Source organism: Myxocyprinus asiaticus, chromosome 17 (assembly GCF_019703515.2).
Source record: "Myxocyprinus asiaticus isolate MX2 ecotype Aquarium Trade chromosome 17, UBuf_Myxa_2, whole genome shotgun sequence".
NCBI classification, from domain to species: Eukaryota; Metazoa; Chordata; class Actinopteri; order Cypriniformes; family Catostomidae; genus Myxocyprinus; species Myxocyprinus asiaticus.
Window position 1 is genome coordinate 33315584 of NC_059360.1, and position 22705 is coordinate 33338288.

General features: G+C 36.9%; 2 protein-coding genes across 6 annotated transcripts in view; one reads left to right on the top strand and one right to left on the bottom strand.

The window, feature by feature from the left end:
- LOC127455575 (baculoviral IAP repeat-containing protein 6-like) overlaps nucleotides 1–19441 on the bottom strand; it is a 213214-nt gene extending 193773 nt beyond the window's left edge. For all 5 annotated transcript variants that reach the window (XM_051723584.1, XM_051723583.1, XM_051723586.1 and 2 more), the window contains exons 1-2: nucleotides 19050–19441; nucleotides 11215–11396 (exon numbers count right to left, since the gene is read on the bottom strand). In XM_051723584.1, the coding sequence (XP_051579544.1) occupies nucleotides 11215–11396; nucleotides 19050–19233 (366 nt within the window). In that variant the 5' untranslated portion in view covers nucleotides 19234–19441. The remainder of the gene's footprint in view (nucleotides 1–11214; nucleotides 11397–19049) is intronic.
- LOC127455580 (exonuclease 1-like) overlaps nucleotides 1–22705 on the top strand; it is a 77452-nt gene that overhangs the window by 978 nt on the left and 53769 nt on the right. The gene's annotated exons all lie outside the window — the stretch shown is intronic.

Below are 22705 nucleotides of genomic sequence, written 5' to 3' on the forward strand. Positions count from 1 at the left end.
ACTTTTCGCACCAACCTACGTTCATCTCTAAAAGACAGAATGTGTCTCCTTCCTGAGCGGTATGATGGCTGCGTGGTCCCATGGTGTTTATACTTGCGTACTATTATTTGTACAGATGAATGTGGTACTTTCAGGCATTTGGAAATTGCTCCCAAGCATGAACCTGACTTGTGGAGGTCCACAATTTCTTTTCTGAGGTCTTGGCTGATTTCTTTTGATTTTCCCATGATGTCAAGCAAAGAGGCACTGAGTTTGAAGGTAGGCCTTAAAATGCATCCACAGGTACACCTCCAATTGACTCCAATTAGCCAATTAGCCTATCAATTGGCTAACTGCCTAAAGGCTTGACATCATTTTCTGGAATTTTCCAAGCTGCTTAAAGGCACAGTTAACTTAGTGTATGTAAACTTTTGACCCACTGGAATTGTGATATAGGCAATTAAAAATTAAACAATCTGTCTGTAAACAATTGTTGGAAAAATTACTTGTGTCATGCACAAAGTAGATGTCCTAAACGACTTGCCAAAACTATAGTTTGCTAATATGAAATCTGTGGAGTGGTTAAAAAATTTGTTTTAATGACCTCAACCTAAGTGAATGTAAACTCCTGACTTCAACAGTATATAATAGCAAAACACTGACAGGGAAATTTTTTCTGCAGAGTAAGTACTTTTACTTTTGGTACTTTAAGTAAATGTTGCTGATAATACTTACATACTTTTACTTAAGTAAGGTTTTGAATGCAGGACTTTTACTACTAATGGCAGTGTAATGCCCTCACCCAAAAATTCAAGTAACTGTAGCATTACATGTGGTGTGGAGTTTGAATGTTTTTGCTATCATTGTATGGATAAGAATTTGACTCTGTGGTTCTTGCATGTGTGTCTGTAGATGTTTTGAGCAGTCATCATCCAGGGGCCTGATGTATAAACGTTGCATACGCAATTTTCCACGCACATATCGGGATTTATAAAAAATACACTTGCCGTAAATATGTGCGCACCGTCCGGACACTCTTGACTGTACGTATGCACTCTTTTACTGGTGTGTGTGAATTCCAGCTGGACAAATAATGAACTGAACAGACTGATTATAAACTCTGATTTTCATTTAATTCACATTTAGAATAAAGAAGTATGTAGTTAAGCACTTGAAACAGAAGTAATCGTTATCAAGCTAATAGTAGGCTATATTATTTTTATGTAACTAATAGAAAAGTAATTCAAATATAAGCTGTAACAGGGAAATATTGATTTGGGATGCGCTGCATTGGGAGAACTTTCCCGTGTCATTATAGAGAAGGAACATACAGTAACTAAAAATTACAGCGAAGATTTCTTAGTATATTTTCTGTTCTATTGCAATCGTACTGAGATAAGTACAGCATTTGGATAAAGATTATCTGTAATGCAATGCGTACTTGACTCTGACTGGCATGAAATGGCTCAGTAAAATGGGCAGTAGCTATAAGACAGGCACTGCTGGCCACATTCAGTAGTCGAATGGACCTTTCAGTATTGTATTGTACAGCTGCAAACAGGTACAGCAATGCACATAAAATGTGCTGCCTGCTCCACTTCATCCCGACCCTCATCGCAATGAAACCCTTATTCTGGTCTAATAAAAACATTATGAAAAGTACATTTGCTGTTCAGATGTTTTTTATTTTTAAATGTAAAATACCAGTCAAATATAAAATCTTAGTAATCCGATGATATCAGACAATGCTGCACAAAGAATTTGAATAATTCTCGTTTTGTTTCCAGTACTAAATATTTAACTAATCAATAAAAACACCTTAAAACGATTTAAAAGGTTTTCTGAGAAGCAAAATTGCCTTGGTTAGATTTATGTCTCCAAAGACAAAAAAAAAATAACAATATTCAAAGATATTCAAGGGGTATTCAAGATACAGTTGTGCTCAAAAGTTTGCATATCCTGGCAGAAATTGTGAAATTATGGCATTGATTTCTTTTGATGTCTTTTATTTAAGGATTGTGATCATATGAAGCCATTTATTATCACATAGTTCTTTGGCTCCTTTTTAAATCATAATGATAACAGAAATCACCCAAATGGCCCTGATCAAAAGTTTACATACCCTTGAATGTTTGGCCTTGTTACAGACACACAAGGTGACACACACAGGTTTAAATAGCAATTAAAGGTTAATTTCCACACCTGTGGCTTTTTAAATTGCAATTAGTGTCTGTGTATAAATAGCCAATGAGTTTGTTAGCTCTCACGTGGATGCACTGAGCAGGCTAGATACTGAGCCATGGGGAGCAGAAAAGGACTGTCAAAAGACCTGCTTAACAAGGTAATGGAACTTTATAAAGATGGAAAAGGATATAAAAAGATATCCAAAGCCTTGAAAATGCCAGTCAATAAAATTCGGGGATCTCTTGATACCAAGCCAAGGTCAGGTAGACCAAGAAAGATTTCAGCCACAACTGCCAGAAGAATTGTTCGGAATACAAAGTAAAACCAACAGGTACCCTCAGGAGAAATACAGGCTGCTCTGGAAAAAGACAGTGTGGTTGTTTCAAGGAGCACAATACGACGATACTTGAACAAAAATGAGCTGCATGGTCGAGTTGCCAGAAAGAAGCCTTTACTGCGCCAATGCCACAAAAAAGCCCGGTTACAATATGCCCAACAACACTTTGACATGCCTCACAGCTTCTGGCACACTGTAATTTGGAGTGACGAGAACAAAATAGAGCTTTATGGTCACAACCATAAGCGCTATGTTTGGAGAGGGGTCAACAAGGCCTATAGTGAAAAGAATACCATCCCCACTGTGAAGCATGGTGGTGGCTCACTGATGTTTTGGGGGTGTGTGAGCTCTAAAGGCATGGGGAATCTTGTGAAAATTGATGACAAGATGAATGCAGCATGTAATCAGAAAATACTGGCAGACAATTTGCATTCTTCTGCACGAAAGCTGCGCATTGGATGCTCTTGGACTTTCCAGCAAGACAATTACCCTAAGTACAAGGCCAAGTTGACCCTCCAGTGGTTACAGCAGAAAAAGGTGAAGGTTCTGGAGTGGCCATCACAGTCTCCTGACTTTAATATCAATGAGCCACTCTGGGGAGATCTCAAATGTGCGGTTCATGCAAGACGACCAAAGACTTTGCATGACCTGGAGGCATTTTGCCAAGACGAATGGGCAGCTATACCACCTGCAAGAATTTGGGGCCTCATAGACAACTATTACAAAAGACTGCACGCAGTCATTGATGCTAAAGGGGGCAATACACCGTATTAAGAACTAAGGGTATGCAGACTTTTGAACAGGGGTCATTTCATTTTTTTTTTTTCTCCATGTTTTGTTTTATGATTGTACCATTCTGTTATAACCTACTGTTGAATATGAATCCCATAAGAAATGAAAGAAATGTGTTTTGCCTGCTCACTCATGTTTTCTTTAAAAATGATACATATATTACCAATTCTCCAAGGGTATGCAAACTTTTGAGCACAAATGTATATTCTTTGAAAACAAGTTCATATCTTAATAAATAATGTTTCTTCATGGTGCAGCATCTTACCTTGGGGCACATGTGACATTTAAAGTCTTATCTCTTATAATACAGTTACTCGTACCGTTAAACGCAGTAATCACGTGTCTGGATGGTGAAATGCATATGGTAATTGTATAAAAACCCTCCCTTTGAACGAGGGGATGAACCTTTTCTATGACTCAATTATCCAACAGAGAACGAATTCCCTGAGAGAGAGAGCCACTGAACAAACTGTATCCCTGACCACTGTAGGGACAATCCTCTAGAACTTGGTGGGCCGGCGTCAAAACTGTAAAGCATACCACCTGCTCAGGGTAGTCAAAACACAGGGATCTACTGTTGTGCTCCTCCAGTATTGTAGGTGTTGCATTGAAAAACAATGGCAGTGGAAAATTCTGATACAAAATGTTTGCACGGTGGCATAGCAAAGGAAGTCGCAGCTGAGAACTGTCTAAAAAAGACATTGGACTGGGCTGGTTGGGCAGGTGACTTATCCGCCATCTGAAGCACAGCCAAAGTGTCATCTGAAGAGGATGGAGCCTGTCCTGATGACTGAACTGAATCCCCACTAGAACCCCCTGCAGCTGAAAGACCAGAATGAACATCCTGGGGGGAAGGTTGCACAGTAACATCCACAGCATCCATATGATCGTGAAAGAGTCAGAAGCACTGGTAGACAGCATGTCCAAGTCAGAATGACGTGAAAGAAAATGGGAGTAAAGGGGCTCTTCCTTTATTTGAACTATCCTCATCTTCTTATGTTACAGTTACAGGAGTGGCAGGCACCACAGGCTGAAGCGATTTAAGGAGACGTTTTAGCTCTGACATGTCAGAATTAAGGAAATCAACTAAGAAAGTGAATGCTCCATACGATCGCTCCGTGAATTAGCCTATGGGGGGGGGCACTAGCTGCCGCAGATGCACAACATTTCTGAGTCCGTGTGGTGGGGTGTAACTCTGTCTCCCTGAGTTTCACCGTTGAACTAGGGTCTAACCTAGCTAGACGGAACCACCTCTCCGACATAGGCAACAGACTACAGCGCAAGCACAGGTCCATGATAGCCTCACTCAAATGCTGAATTCCCAAACAAGGTGGACAGACATCATGGCCGTCGTCAGGGAGAAGAGTATTGGGACACAGCTTACACATCAGTTGAAGGCCGGTGGCAATAGAACCATGAGCCATGATCGCCTGGTTAAAAACACCCCGGGGGACCTGGGTAGCTCAGTGAGAAAAGATGCTGACTACCACCCCTGGAGTCGCGAGTTCGAATCCAGGGCATGCTGAGTGACTCCAGCCAGGTCTTCTAAGCAACCAAATTGGCCCGGTTGCTAGGGAGGGTAGAATCACATGGGGTAACCTCCTCGTGGCCGCTATAATGTGGTTCACTCTCGGTGGAGCGCATGGTAAATTGTGCGGATGCCGTGGAGAATAGCGTGAAGCCTCCCCACACACGCTATGTCTCCGTGGCAACGTGCTCAACAAGCCACGCGATAAGATGCGTGGGTTGACTGTCTCAGTCGTGGAGGCAACTGGGATTCGTCCTGCGCCACCCGGACTGAGGCGAATCACTACGTGACCACGAGGACTTAAAAGCACATTGGGAATTGGGCATTTCAAATTGGGAGAAAAACAAAAAATAATTAACTCCTCGGGTGCAACTCGGAGATTTCAGCTCGAGAGTCGTGACGGGAGTATCCCAGCATTAATGGGAAGCTTGATATGACTAACATGTAAAAACAGGAAGAACTCAAAAGGACTGTCAAAATAAAAGTCCCACTAACATGAAAGCTCAATTCAAATGGATGCGTGAAATTGAAGACAGAAAAATTTAACTACTGTATAAAAATTTCTACAATTATACTCATAATAACAATTATGTAGTATTAAATGGTTGTATTATTATTATTATTATTATCTGTAAGCAGTATCACAAATGCAAGCAGCCTTGTGCCACAGGTAATCAGGTTTTTTTCCATTGTTTTCATTAATACTGTGAAGCTCTGTTGTGCAGCATTTTATTTTACCAAATAAAATTTTTTATATATTATTATTATTATATTTTTATTTGATTACAACTGTATGTATCAATTTGATTAAACACCATTTGATCATAATATTTAAATAAAACTTTTAACATGGAATCCAGAAAATCTTTAACGGAAAACGCATAATTTGTATCTGTAAGACTTTATGCAATACTTCTAATCAAGTCATGTTCTGTGTAATTTCATCAAATTACATTTTCATTTGTTGATTATGGTATAGATTTAGTATAGATACTGAGGTACCAGGGCTGGTATCGTACCGAAGCCAAAATTTTGGTATCGGAGCAAACCTACATGACAGTCATGAAAATTATTTGACATCTGCACTTTTCTTTTCATTACATCCAAGACCTTATGATACAAACATTTTGTGATCTCAACCAGTCAGTTAAATTGGTTCAATCAACAGTTAACTGTATCAGCTGTAAGAGAAAATGGCAAATCATATTCACCTGTCTGGGTGTTGTAGATGCACATATTAAATTTCTCAAAGTGCTGATGTGGGATCAGTTTTTATTAGAGGTGTGAATCTTTACTGGCCTCATGATTCGATTAGATTATGATTCAAAGGGTAACGATTCGATTGTAAAAACGATTATCGATGCATCACGATGCATCTTTTCCTTCGATTCCTTTCTTTTTTCAAAATAAATTTTTTACTCTATTTTTTCCCTTTCAGCTTTTTATATAACAGCTGTTTTAAAAAATCAGGATGACTCACATTATATAAACTGGCCTTTTACATTCAGTATGAGCTGTGAACAAAACATGGAACAGCCACAAGATTAAATAAATGGTTCTATAGTTTAAAAGAGTATCACAGTTTTTCAATTTCTTTCTTTAGAACCTTATAAAAATCTCTTACAAGCACAAGAAAAAAAATATTGGTTCTCCATCAAAACACATTGAATACTATTACTTCAACTGATTATTTATTTGTAATTTTGTATTGAAGCATTGTAAATCATTTAATAGTATTTCATTATTATTTAAAATTAATATATGCCATGCTATTAATTTAAATTTTGAACCACAACTGGAAGTTGCTGGTCCAGGATGAGAGATATATCTGCTTCTATGAGAGTGCATCTGTCAGCTTCTCCTCTCCTCGCCTGCGCAGGTTTAAATTGCGCAGTTGTTGCTTCAGAAATGTATCAAGCATCTCATATGCACTGTTCTATCTGTTTGCTCTGCGAGTAGAAGATCGCACGACCCTGTCGCAAAAGCTACGATGGATTTCAAATCTTTATCATCAGGTGTGCGCACTGTCCTGACAAGCAAGTGACCGGCAATGACTGCCAATAAAGCAAAAGCCAATGAAATGGAGAGCACGCAAGAGTAGAGAAAGTCATGAAAAAAAAAGTAGAATTAAATGAAAACATCACCAACATCTCCCGAACCGCTGCCTCGTCATTATTTTTTTCTGTGTTTTAATAATGTGCAATAATGGGTGCGAGCTCGTCTTTCATGTTGTTTGTTGGCTTGTCATGAATAAACTCTCCCATTGCTATTTGCGTGGGTTTGTGAAAGAATTTCGGGATCGTAGTTTCATTCGGGCACAAATGGTCATGTGTTTGATACAGCTGGTCTGCAAAAAGTCGTATTTATGCACTTGACTTTAGTGTATGCATTTAACTCACGGCTTTGTTTTTACATCTGTCTTTGGCACACGCCACTGCTCCGCCGTGATTTAAACTGAACTCAGAATCCATTCTGATTATTTTGAGAATCGATTCAGAATCGTTCGAGTATGAATCGCGATGAATCGCTGAAATAATTTTTTCCCCCACCCCTAGTTTTTATCATTCATACCTTATTAGAACTAATTCAGAATCAGCACTGTAGTTCAGCAGTATTTGACATTATTTGGGTCATGTATATTTTAATTTCTTTGTGAGAGGTAATTAAAAAAAAAAAAAATCCTAGTAAACACACAATGGTATGCATCTCTTATGCATGAAGACTTATTACTATGCCATTTTAAAGACATGATGTGCATCATTTAGGTGCAATCACAAATAATGACATATTTCTGCTGAGAAGCACAAAGATGGTCAACACAATAGGGCTGAAAGGATTAGTCGACGTTATCGACAATGTCGACAAACATTTTCTTTGTCAAATAGTCGTTTGATGTCATTTAATGTAACGAGATTATATGAAACTCTAATGATGGGACGCGAGAGCAGTACTGCAGCTCTCAGTCCAGATGCACCCTAAACTTTCCAAACAGCTTCAGGTGATGTAGATCGCAAAGTATGAGGAAATTATACAGAAATACCAAGTAAGTAAATACAGAAGCACTCTCTTTGTGGAATAAGCTGAGCCGGAGCTGCTGCTCCGCTTAAGCAAAACTTGTGTGTCGAGTGTCTATAAAGTAACAGCGTTACATCTTTAATGCAGTTTTATTTAATGCGTTATAGCTTTATTAAAGTCAAATAATAAGGAAGCAGGTCATGTAAATAACTACAAACTCTGAAACTGGCATTTCTCTGTGCAGTCAGCGCCTCTTCAATGAGTTGCGCGAAGTGTCCCGATCAAAGGGGGAAGCGATTGAAACTGCACTCGGCTGAGACACACTCTGGCACGAGGACGCTCGTCTCTCGAGTGCGCACGCTTGCTGTAGCTAGATTATAACGTGATGGCTCGCGACTTATTGAATCATAATATATGTGCCACTGTGCATTTCTTATCATGAAGAAAAATGGCAATACGCAGCTTTATTTATAAGATAGAGTTTGTTTTTTGTGAGATAAAGGTGGATTGAAGTGAAAAAAAAGGTGAGAGGTAGACTTCTTATACACTGCAACAAAATACATTTTAGATTTGTTTTTGTTTTGGCTGGTTTTCCAGTATAAATATCTAAAACTCCTTTAAAACAACGTTCATTTTCATTAGCAGCTATACTGCAGAAGAAAAAAATTTATCTTAAAATGTTGAATATAATATTAAAAATACAAATATTTTAAAATATTAAAAAAAAAACAACATGCATTCACCTGAGAAGCAGCATACAAGATATTTAGTAGGGGTGCACTGATCGATCGGCCACCGATTGAAATCAGCCGATATTCGTCTTAAATACGTGATCGGCGATCGCAAATACACCGCTACTCTAATGAATGAGCGCTTGCTCAGCCCTTGAAGCATGACAGAGTGGCCTTTGGAGGGTGAGTTGTTGGCAATTCGAAGCATTCAAGAATTTAAACTTTCAGACATTATGTAATTCACAAGAATATGCCGTTTTGTTTTTAAAAATGTGTAAGAATTACACATGTATGAATATTAAGTTGCCCATTTTCTAGAGTCATTACGGTAGTTATTCTGACTCATTGAACAGTGAGCTGGAAGAGGACAAAGAGGCTGCTAATGGGTATAAAAACTAATTAAACAACAAATAAACATGCAAATACAAATCTGAGTACACGTGATGTAACGCGAGTCGTAACAATCAGACATTGTGTGGAGCGATAGAGACTGTTTGAGTGATCATGAACGCTATTAGCTTTAAAACTAATAACAGATATAACTATTTAACCTTCAATAACGGCACCGCATCTTCACGCATTTGCTTAATAATTAGTGATTTGTGTTACAACAAGACGCCAAAGACAGTAAACAAATCATAGATATGAATGATTTCTTACTGGAGCAGTTTTAGAGCTTGTAATGGATAAATGTTTCTTATTTTTGAAAGTATCTCTGCTGTGTAATGCTCTCATGGTTTTTGGTTGCCAGTATGTCACAATGACCTTTTGATATTGGCAACAGAACTATTAATAACTGTTTTCAATACAAATGTTAGCAATTCACAATTAATGTAATTTTAATGTAATTTGGGTAACACTTAATATAAAGGTTTCATTTCTTTAACATTAGTTAATGCATTAGGTATCATGAACTAACAACAAACAATATATTTTTACAGCATTTATTAATCATAATGTTAGTTAATAAAAATATAATTGTTCATTGATCGTTCATAGTGCATTAATGTTAACTAATACAACTTTTGTTTTCAAAAATGTATTAGTATATGTAACATTAAGTTCATTAGTTCATGTTAACTACATTTACGTTGTTAAATAATGTTAACAAATGGAACCTTTTTGTAAAGTGTTACTGTATTTAACTGGGCGGGGCATAAACATATAACTGCAGCATATACCTTGCAAAAGTGTGGCAAAGGGCACTTTAAGAAAACAAATCAGTATCGGCCGATCTTAGTGTTAAAAAAAATAATAATAAAAAAATAATAATAATTCGGAGAACGGTATCGGCCTCAAATTTCCTGATCGGTACACGACTAATATTTAGACTTGCTTTTAGAGAATACATCATGAATACAAGTATAGTTTGTCTTTACTGCATTCACAGAACTATAATCAAGTGAAAATAATACACTTCTATACAAAATACACTTATATTTAAGATGCATTCTCTTAAAGCAAGTCTAAATATCTTATATGTTGCTTCTCAAGTAAATGTATCTTGTTTTAAGGATTTTTAGACCATTTTAAATGGAAAACAAGACAAAAACACTTGATAACAATAGGATTTTTTGCAGTGAATTTTTTACTGAGTTGAACTTAATAAAAGTATTTTTTCCTTTAATTCAGTGAATGTCATTCAGAGGTATTTTTAAAAGATGATTTTATCATCTTTATTGTTAGTAGGCACGTTTATTACAACCTTTTAAGTCAGGGCACAAGCTGAATAGTCGGTTAAGTGCTAATAATTAATCATTGCAATAATCGCCCGAATAGTCGAATAATCTTTCTAATAATCATTAGATTAGTCGATTATCAAAATAATTATTAACTGATTTATCCAGGCAGAGCCCATTATTTGATGTAAGGAATGTGATATCAACTAGGGGTGTAAATCACAAGTTTCATCACAATACTATCTTATATTGATTCTCTTAGCCTGCGATCCGATGTTTGCCAATACCTCAAAGTCTGCTGCGATGTCGATTCAATTCAGGGGCCTGCGATCGATATGAAAAGACATTATGTGCCTATTTTACACAATTAGTGACATTTATTATCTCAAAATTGCAACTAAAATATAGTTTGAAAATTTTATTGAGCTCTCTGAAAAGTGCAAATCCAGTATCCACATTGAGACATCCACAACAAAATTAGGTACTTCAGTTGTTGAAAGCAATAAAACAGAACAAAGAATAATATAAAAAATAAAAATCATATACATGATCATCAATGATAATCAATATTCAAACCTAATAACAGCCGGTTAATAACCAGTTAATGATCACGTGTATGAGCGGAGCATTTGTTTGTGAACAGTAACTTCATCTATATGTTGTTCGTGCTTTTTTCTTGGCTGCTACTTCCCAGGGGTTCTAGGTTGCTGCATCATCTGGTACTTGCTTCGCACTTCAACAGAAATGCGTACGGACGTGGCTGGCACGAGAGTGTCAAAATAAAGGTGCATCTAAAAACTATATACATCTTTGTTTATGCGCTGCATCAATGACATCATCGCGTTGTTGGTTATTTGATCGATACATCGATCTACTGTAGATCAATGGATTCTGACACACCTAATATCAACATCTAATCGATGTAGGCCTACAGATCTGAATGTGGTTCTGAAATGCTGCGTCTCTTACCTCGGTAACAGGCAGCTCCAGCTGCACAATATCTTCTGGCTTCGACACAGGGGCCTGGAGGGCCGTGTCCAAAAGAAGGATCCCATTCAAGTCCTTCCTGCAGCCAACAGCGTAATCATCCACAAACAGCACCTTATCCATGGCAGGAAAGTACTGACACCTCACCCGGCCCCCAGGTTTAGCTGTCATACAACACACATAGGACAGATTAGCGCTCAGTTTACATCCTTGTACTACATTAGATCTGCATTAAATGGCATTGGCAACATACAAACAGACAGTTCAAATTATTACACACAAATGACCAAAAAAAGATTTTGTTTCAAAAATATGTTTTTGGTTGACAAATGAAACAATTTTTTATTTTTTATTTTTTCTCCCAAATTGGAATGCCCAAATTCCCAGTGTGCTTTTTAAGTCCTTGTGGTCGTGTAGTGATTCGCCTCAACCCAGGTGGTGGAGAACGAATCCCAGTTGCCTCTGCGTCTGAGACCGTCAACCCGCGCATCTTATCACATGGCTTGTTAAGCGCGTTGCCAAGGAGACATAGCGCGTGTGGAGGCTTCACGCCATTCACCACGGCAACCACACTCAACTCACCACATGCCCCACTGAGAACGAACCACATTATAGCGACCACGAGGAGGTTACCCCATGTGACTCTACCCTAGCAACTGGGCCAATCTGGTTGCTTAGGAGACCTGGCTGGAGTCACTCAGCACGCCCTGGGATTCGAACTAGCGAACTCCAGGGGTGGTAGCCAGCGTCTTTATCACTGAGCTACCCAGGCCCCCAACAAAACACATTCTTATTAAATGTAATATTTGTAGGGGTGCTGATTGGTCAATACATCATTTAACCCGTACTAAAATCTACAATATAGTAACAGCTATGATACAAAACACCTGTTCACCATATTAATATTAGTATAATGTAGTAAATATTTTATAAAGACAATAAGGGACCCAACATAGTGCTGTATTTTAGATGCCTGTTGTATCTAACACCAGCATTAAGCTGTGACTATATACACAAAATAATTTCTCCCTAATTTCTCCCCAATTTGGAATGCCCAATTCCCAATTTGCTCTCTAAAGAGAAGATTTAGAGTAAAAAAAGCCCTAAATATTGCTCTGTTTCTCAACCACACCTATCATATCGCTTCTGAAGATATGGATTTAACCACTGTAGTCATATGGATTACTTATACGTTTCCTTTATGTGATTTTGGGCACTACAAAGTTCTGGTCACCATTCACTTACATTGTATGGACTTACAGAGTTAAGATATTCTTCTAAAAATCTTTGTGTTCTGCTGAAGAAATAAAGTCATATACATCTGGGATGGCATGAGGGTGAGTAAATGATGAGAGAATCTTCATTTTTGGGTGAAAAATTAATTTAAGTGGATGTGCCACACACTCAAAAATAGGGAAAAAATCTTTCAATCCTAGTCAGTAGGATCTAAACAAGCGAGGGTCGACTTTTCTGTGCTAGCATCCCTCTGACCAAGATTCCCTGCAAAATAACTTGTTTGCAAATTCAAATTAAAGTGCTATTTGAGCATAACCTCTCAGTCCAGAAAAGCAATATTTAACAATCGCAAATCAACTAATAAAATTAAAGATCTGGATCACTGAACACAGATCAGCCTTGTCATTGGATATAGCGGATTTTCTCAATAGAATCACCATTTATTTACCATGTAACTAGTGCTGGACTGAACAGCTTAATACTTACTGCAGTTTTGGTAGGTTTTGATACATTTAAGGTTTATCTGTGTATTTTATTTGCATATCTAAAACCCGAGGGGTTAACTACATACAGATACACCGATTACATCTTGCCTTTGCTAGAAACATAAATCCAGTTAAACTCTGGATGGTCTAGGTAGGGTAGCACCAGCCGTGCGTAAGGTCTCAGTTAAGTTTGGGCACAAAGTTCTAAGGGCTTAGTTCCTACTAGTTAGTTTGTAACTAAGTCAGTGCTTAATTTGGTTGCACCACCTGTTCTTAACACAAGCGAGTAGGTCATAAGCTCTCTGTAAAGCAATGTGTAATTGCATGATATGCCGTTTACCTTTACTGATCCAATAAGCAGCCTTTAAATTTGTAAACAGAAGTGTTTTTTTGTCTCACGTAACTTTTAGCGGTAATAAATTACATTTAAATTTAAATATAATAGGCTTCTTAAAAATATATTAATATAATAAATAGTAGGCATATAATTAAATAACATTCAGGTAATAAATAAATATTAACAAATAACAACAGACTGGAAAACTTTAACATTTATTCATTTTAATATCCTATATATATGGTATGTGTTGAGTATTTTGTAACCGTGCATGTCAGTGACACTGGGCAATGTGCACAGGAAGTCAGTATTTTACTAAATGTTCTCTCTCATAAATGTAAACGAGTGTAAATTTCAACATCATCATATATGTCTAAAGGATTGAAGTCTGTCGAGCAAAACATGATCTCATTGATGTAATTTAATCAGTTTGCATTTTTATATCAACTGCTACTCCTGGTTGGAGGCTTCCATAAAATGAATCACCTAAGTTCAATGGTGCAAAGTTCAAATATTTAGTAGTGCATTAATTGTAGCTTGGTGCTTATTTACACAATAATTAGGCTAAATTGTAATTTACGCATGTGTGGTGCTTAGACTTTAGTCTTAGACTAAATCACAATCTCTTTTTGAAAATTCTTTCAATCTGGAACTAGGATTTAACTGGGTCAGGGAAACTGGCCTACAGTTACATAAACAAATGTTTAAATATGTTCATGAAGACACATTTGACAGAAAACCTTCAAAGACTCTTGTCACTGCAAAGACAACATTTATACCCTTTTGTATCCAGTTGTCCTCTCGAGTTAAGGGGCGGTCACACTACACTTCGCGCTCCATTCACTCCCATTCAAACGCATCCGAATGCAGCAGACCGGAAGAGAAATTTCGTACTACGCTGTAGAGCCTGACCGATATGGGATTTTTGAGACCGATGCTGATTTTAGAGAGGGAAAATTCACTGATTACCGATAAGGTAACCGATATAGCTAATTTTTGAGTTGGAATGAAAACAGACCTTTTCTATGTGGATTTTTCACCGATTTTGCACCAATATGACTATGCAAAGGTACTCAAAAGGCTGCTTTCTTAAACAGATATTTGTATCAAAGAATATTTGACATTATTATTATACATTGTCAACAAATTCTAGAAATGAATACTGAGTAAATAAAGAATAAATAAAAATACAATAAATAGCTAAATAAACATCAGTACTGTTTAGTACAAGTCAATTGCTGACCATTAAATTAAAGAATAAATAAAAATAAAACATATAGCTAAATAAACATCAGTACTGTTTAGTATCAGTCAAATGCTGACCGTTTAAATAAAGAATAAATAAAAAATAAATAGCTAAATAAACATCAGTATTACTGTTTAGTATCAGTCAAATTAGGGCTGCACAATTAATCGAAAAACGAATCACTATTACGATTACGGCTGCCACGATTATGTAATCGTGAAAACCGACAATAACAGCGTTCAATTTAAGATCCTGTTGCGTCAATGGTTTCTATTTACAACGTGTTTTTGCAGCGGTTGAGTATTCTTCTAACCAATAACTAACATGTCCGTTGAGCAATGAAACAGCAATGGCCAATCCACTTAGAGCCACTTAGATTAGTCCTCTGTCCTATCAGTAATGACAACTGATCCTAATGTGCAAGTTTTAAACCATTTGAATGCCCAGATGCTTACTTAATGTTCTAGCTCTGTTCGCAGTGGCACACGAAAATACTGAAGAAACATCACCTGACACTCGAAAAGAAGCTGTAGAACAAGAGTGAAAAGCACTTTGGAATTATTTTGGATTCATTGCATATTGCACAGCTCACTTTGAACATAGATGTTAAATACACTGCAAATGAGGAACACGACAAAACTAAAACGATCCCATTCTAATCAAGGCACAGACTCGGTGTAAATAACTGATTTATTATGCTGATTAGACAGCTTTGTTTTTAATGAGAGCATTCGCGAAAGTGCAGAACTTTGTGCGGAGCGTCATTGAGCTCGCATCGAAATGCAGGTCTCAAACAGTGTAAACCTGCAGTGAGTGACAGCAGTCATTGTAATGGGAGAGTGTGTCGCATTGCTCGATTTCTGTGTTCAATTTATTAAAAATGTAATAACAGTTTTGTTTTGTCATGTAAATAAGTAGGCCAATGTGAATTTGATTTGTGCAAAATAGCAATAAAGTAATTCAGCTTAACTGTTCTAAGTGTGTTTTAGAGAATATGGCATAAATAGCATATTTCAGGAATCACCATCATTGTTATCACGTCTGCTCTAATAAGAACCATTTGCCACGCAGCTGGTATCGGTAGATTTAACATTTTCCCGAATCGCACAAACTCCGATCGCAAATGACTGTTTTTAATTTCCAACGTGCACCACTGAGACCAAAAATGATTTATCAATCATCTTACATGAACAAGATCACCACTGAAGATCTAACAGGATGAATGGTCCCCTGTCTGCCCACTAAAGGGCTTACTGAACACAGTAACTTGGTCGATTTAAATCGGCTGTTAATAAGTTTGAATACTGAATATGCCATATTATTTACTGTACGTGGAATAATAATTTAAGCAGTAATTTAGCAATAATTTAATTTATTCTATACCATAGATAACAATTTAAAATAATTGTTATTTGCCTTACCTTAACAAACATTATTACAATATAATGCTTAAAAGATGCTTAAAAGAAACTGGAGAGCAGCTCATATCCACCATTGAAATCTGCTACTCTGAAGAACCACATGGTTGCTTACTTTGTGACATCACGGTAATTTAATATTTTAAAATAATCGCGATTACAATATCAAGGGCAATAATCGACAATTATGGTTTTTGTTATAATCATGCAGCCCTAAGTCAAATGCTGACCATTAAAATAAATAAATAAAAATAAAATAGCTAAATAAACATCAGTACTGTTTAGTATAAGTCAAATGCTGACCATTAAAATAAAGAATAAATACAAATAAAATAAATAGCTAAATAAACATCAGTACTATTTACTATCAGTCAAATGCTGACCATTTAAATAAATAAATAAATAAAAAAATAAAAAAAAATAGCTATATAAACATCAGTACTGTTTAGTATCAGTCAAATGCTGACTATATTAATACTGCCGATTCAAGAGATAAACAGCAGCAGTGGTGTTACACCGTATTCTGCTTTACAAGTTAGACCGATATATCGGTCAGGCACTACTTCTGTGCACAAATTTGAAGGCTGTTTATTGGATCAATACAGGTAAACGTCATATTATGCGACTACGCATTACTTTACGAAGAGCTTACGACCTACTAGTTAAGTCTTGCCTTAAGAACAGGTGGTGCAACCAAATTAAGCACTGACTTAGTTACAAACTAACTAGTAGTTACTAAGCCCTTAGTGGGAACTTTACGTTTCAACTTAAGTGAGACCTTACACACAGCTGGTGCAACCCTACCCAGGAGTAATGGATGGAATGAAAAAGCAGAATGATATTTTATGACATCAATGAGCTCATGTTTTGCGTGACAGGTTCCAATACTTTCAACATACATTATGATGTTGACATTTACAATCGTTTACATATATGTGAGAGAGAAAACAAAACGTACTTTTAAGCGGTTCTTCGGCATGAAACCGATTTAACGTTGCAGTTTTCAGGATGCGTCGCCTGGTGTCAAGTTTCAACATATACGAAATATATAAGATATTAAAATGAATAAATGTCTATTTTTCCAGCCTGTTGTATTAGTATTTATTTATCACCACTTATTTATTTTACAGTTATTAAATATTGTTATTTACACAGGGCAAATATACTATTTATTAAATCTACTTTTATTACGTATAGTATTTTAATGGGGATATAATTCATTAGAGCTGACAGTTACGTGAGCAAACAAGGTTTGAACACCAACCATAACAAGATCAAATTGCAGTTCACGGCTGTTTAACGCTTCTGTGCACAAATTTGAAGGCTGCTTATTGGATCAGTACGGATAAACGTCACATTATGCGACTACGCATTACTTTACGAAGAGCTTACGACCTACTAGTTAAGTCTTGCCTTAAGAACAGGTGGTGCAACCAAATTAAGCACTAACTTAGTTACAAACTAACTAGTAGTTACTAAGCCCTTAGTGTGAACTTTACGTCTCAAATTACGTGAGAACTTACGCACAACTGGTGCAACCCTACCCAGATCTATCTTTAACTCAATAAACCCCAGGCTGATATGTCTAACCCGTCTCATTACTTAACAACACTGCTTCAGGCAAAATAACACACGTCCAATACAATTGCCACGCTATGAGCATTTGAACCATAAAATCTAAATATTAAAGATAAAACGCACAAATGTGGCCAGATAAGTGCAGACAAAATGTGAATATTACAGAAATATCACCAAAACAACAGTTTCCCGCACGGGTGTTCTGACAGCTCACATTACTTTGTTCAAAATGCCGTGTTTAACAATGAATAGGCCCAGAAACTACTAAGCCCGCCCAAACCCGCACTTATAAACATAAAACTTACCAAAGATATACATTTTCATGTTGTATGCGATGTTAAAGTCAGCTGTCATCACTCGGGTTAACATAAACATGAGCAGTGTTACTAATCTGTAGCAGGCTAGGCTGGGCTAACGCTAGGCTAACGCTAGCATGATTGGCATGATAAGGCTCTGTCAGCTAATACAACAAGACAACAATCAATAAATTGTATGTTAATAACACATCATATCAATGTTAATCTGCACTATAAATTACTGGCATGTATTAAAATGTTGGTTGCTAATAATAACACCAAGTAATAGAAAGACACACATATAAAGCCGCAGAGTGACTAGCTGATGTTTAGATTAGCTTCAGTGCCGCTTTACTTTTAAGATCAATACAGCTTTAGTTTTAGTCCTGGTTAAGTCTTAGTTTTATTTTGCCTATAATGTAGAAATGTAAAAAATAAATGTAAATGTAACACAACAGATATGTTGATAAACGGTGTATTCATGAATAAAGTGGCAGTTTGAAATGTTTACAGTGATCCACGAGGCCCTAAACAGTGAAGATCACACACTCTGGAGGCCAAAAGAGTTTAGGATAATTCTCACAACTCGTCTGTTAGGAGCTCTAATAAATCAAGGAATGGGGTAAGAGATGGGATTATTCTCAAACTGCACTGAGTAAAGCGCCACTCTGTTACACCTTTTTCCCCATCAGGAGTCCTAATGGTGTGGATTCAATCTCAAACACTGCTCTATCAGGTGGCCATGGAGTGAAGGACCATTCTTACACAGTCCTCTACAAGGGACATTAGCAGAAGAAACCCAAACTTCTCAATCAGAAGGCCCTTAGACTGAGTGATCTTTCAAACACTCCACCATCAGGGGCCAAAAACAGTGGTCCTTCTAACACACCCCTGCAACAAGAGCCCTAATAGTGAGCAGTTTTCCCCTCACTGCTCCATCAGAGCCCCATGAACGAGATATCAAACACTCTCCTATCAGGAGCTCAGGGAATGATAATTCTGTCACTCTCCTCCATCAGGTGGTTCAGGGGTGAAAAATATATCTCGCCCTCCTTCTCCATCACAATCCCCAGGACAAGGAATGTCGTCTCTTTTATAACAGGACGTCTCTTTTATAAGCCGGACAGCCCAGGAATCAGTTGTGTATCTCCATGCCCTGGTTCTCTGATCCAATTCGGTTTTTATAAAATCCCCCTTTAACCCATCCAGACCGAAACTCACCGTGCAAAGGCGAGGCCTGTAAAATAGCCCCGGAGGTGCCGTCGATGACTTTGATGCTACCACGGCTGGTGACGGCCAGTATGGCGTTGAGGGCCGGGTGGTAGGACAGGCTCCGTAGGCCCTCCTCGTCGCAGCGCAGGCATCCGTCCCTCAGCACGACCCAGTCCGGCGAGGCCGCCGCCATCTTCCTGCTATCTTCCCTTCCTGCCTTCCCTCCTCCTTCAGCAGCTCCTCCGTGGAAACGACTCGACGAGAAAAAAATTACGTTCAATCCACAAGTACCGCTGCGCTTCCACTGCGGGCTGTAAACCTCCTCCCGATACCGCAGGAGCAGCGATTCACCATCAGCGGAGCGGACACCAGCGGCTCCTTCTGCTCACACTCCCAAGCAGGGAAACGGAACTGGCGTAGTCACAGTGTCGCTGGTCGCCGAACCTATAGGGGCGCTGTCAGGCATAGATAGATAAATAGATAGATAGATAGATAGATAGTTAGCGTCAACATTTTACAGCTTTCAAAAGAAGACAGCATGAAGTAGAAGAAATTGATACCGTGTCATCTCAGGCTGTATAATATAAACATTTTATCAGTGATTTTTTCCCGATATTTTAGAAATGTTGTTAACTGACTTAATTTTCAGATCATTCATATTTTGTTTTAAATAGTATAGTTTTTATATTAAATAAACCAGGGCAATTTTTTTTTTTTTCCAAATAATGATAATGCAAATAAGGCCAGATCAACATTTGAAGGAGTAAGCTACCCAGCTTTTCCATGTACATCAGATAACATTGTACTCTTTACACAACTAATGGATAAATGGGCATTAGATATATTATTTCTCACATTTTTATCAAATTATTGTATGCAACAGGGTTGACATCATGGTAACAGGACTGACTAATATATAATAGACAATGCACATACATTGTCATACATTTTATTGACATTTGACATGGAATGAACAATGCCCATGCATATAAAACAGAGGGAAGTTTTGCAGCAGGTGTTTGAACTTGGAGCGAGGGGACAGACTTTTCTTTAACAGCGGTTGATTTCTTTTTTATTGTTATTATTTCTCCTTTTCTTTTCTTTCCTTTTGCAGTTCTTTTTCCAGATTCCATAGTGCCTCATTCAACCTTTTTCTATGTTTTTTGAACGTTTTTGCCCTGCTTCACGTTTCCTGAAATTCAAACCAAAAATACAAAATGACTGACAATGTTTACCTCAGACCATAAAATAAGTATATTTCACACTTTTACAGTAGCTGTTGTTGCATACTCCATATATACTCTATCCCCCAATTATTGGTAGATTACAAATAAAGCTGAGAGTTGCTTGTGTAAAATGCACTGCAAACTGATAAAGGGCAAGGTAATTCCCAAATCCTAACCTTGAGGAACCCACTTGTTGTGGATTCGGCTCCTGGGACTCTGGTGGTGTTGTCAGACTGTTCAGTGCAACTGATGCTGCCTTTTTCGTATCCCTACACTTTGTGCTATTCTCCACTTTTGTCTCTTTGATCTCTTTTTCTCTTGCTGAGCAAAATTTGTAGTTTTTATATTCCTAAGCTCCCTGTCTCTTTTCCATTTCTTCCTCTCTGTCGCCAGATCCTTTGCCCTTCTCTTGGGATCCACGTCTCGATGGGTCTGATATTGCCTTTGTTTCTCTGCAGCACATAATGGCATTCTACTTTTTACAAACCTTTACTAACAATTAATACTGGCTAATAATCACAAAAATACTCCAATGTCATTACATTACAAACATCCAGATAGAGTGCAAGGGGAACAACCATTCCACTCTAAACAAGTAACAGAATTTACGGTAACAGTGCTGACAGTAACATGGTTGACTGTTTAATGCTAATTTGCTTCTAGCTAGCTAGCTAAAGTAAAAAAAAAAACGTGGCATGGTTTTGAAAGGTTACTGTTTACAGATATTGATCATAGTTTTACAAATCACCTAGCATGCAGATTTATATGTTCAAATATGGTAACAGTATAGGGTTGCCACCCATCCCATAAAATATGTGATCCTCCCGTAGTTAAAGATAAAATAATGTGTACCGTATCGAATATACGATATGTCCCGTATTTAAGCTGGTCAGATGGCGTCACGGTGAAATCGTTCCAGATTGATAATTTAACACTTATATAAGTTGGAAAATGTGCCTATTCTGGTTAAAGGACCATCCAAAAAGTCCACAAATGGTGATAAAACTGTGGATTTTTTTCTATATAAATGTTCAATAAGATCAAACAATGTATGAATACAATCACTGAGTCATAAAGACAAGTACAGCTGAAGGAAGAAAAAACTTATAAAGGTATAAATACGTATAAACCAACCAAAATGTATACATAAATAAGATAAAGGAGACAAATATATATTTTTAACATATAAAATATATTTTTTTATAAGTCAGGGGTCAGGAAAGTTCTAATTTCAGCATATAAGAAAGGATATACAATTTTTATTAATAAAGCATTTTAACTCTTAACGCATTTATTGCTAAAACTGTGGAGGATGTGGTTAGGGGCCGTGATCCCAGATAGATAAATAGATAGAAAGACAGACAGACAGATGAACGGTAGACAGATAATGGTATATAGATATTTTATGACATCCCTCATATATATATATATATATATATATATATATATATATATATATATATATATATATATATATACATACACACACACACACACACACACACACACACACACACACACACACACACATACATACACTACCGGTCAAAAGTTTTGAAACACTTACTCATTTATTATAATTTTTCTTCACATTTTAGAATAAAAGTAAAGTCATTAAAACTATGGAATAACATAAATGGAACTATGGGAATTATGTTGTGACTAAACAAAATCCAAAATAAATCAAAACTGTGTTATATTTTAGCATCTTCAAAGTACTCACCCTTTGCCTAGAATTTTCAGAAATGTACTCTTGACGTTTTCTCAACCAACTTCTTGAGGTATCACCCTGGGATGCTTTTTTTTTTTTTATTGAAGAAGTTCACATCTATATGCTGGGCACTTATTGGCTGCTTTTCTTTATTATTTGGTCCAAGTCATCAATTTCAAAAACGTTTTATTTATTTATTAAATTTTAGATTTATAATGAAATAAATTAATATGGTGGCACAATTATATTTTTGTCTACAAAACTAATTTCAAACATTTAAGCATACGCCTTCAGATCAAAAGATTTTTAAGATCATGGGAAACATTTCGGTCAAGTGTTTCAAAACTTTTGACCTGTAGTGTGTGTGTGTGTGTGTGTGTGTGTGTGTGTGTGTGTGTGTGTGTGTGTGTATATATATATATATATATATATATATATATATATATATATATATATATATATATATATATATATATATATACATACACACTCTGGTGGCCAAAAGTTTGGGATAATGTCAAGATTTTGCTCTTATGGAAAAAAAATTAGTACTTAAATTCACCAAAGTGGCATTCTACTGATCACAATATATAGTCAGGACATTAATAACATGAAAAATGACTATTACAATTTGAACTACTTAAACTACTTCAAAGAGTTCTCATCAAAAAATCCTCCACGTGCAGCAATGACAGCTTTGCAGTTCCTTGGCATTCTAGCTGTCAGTT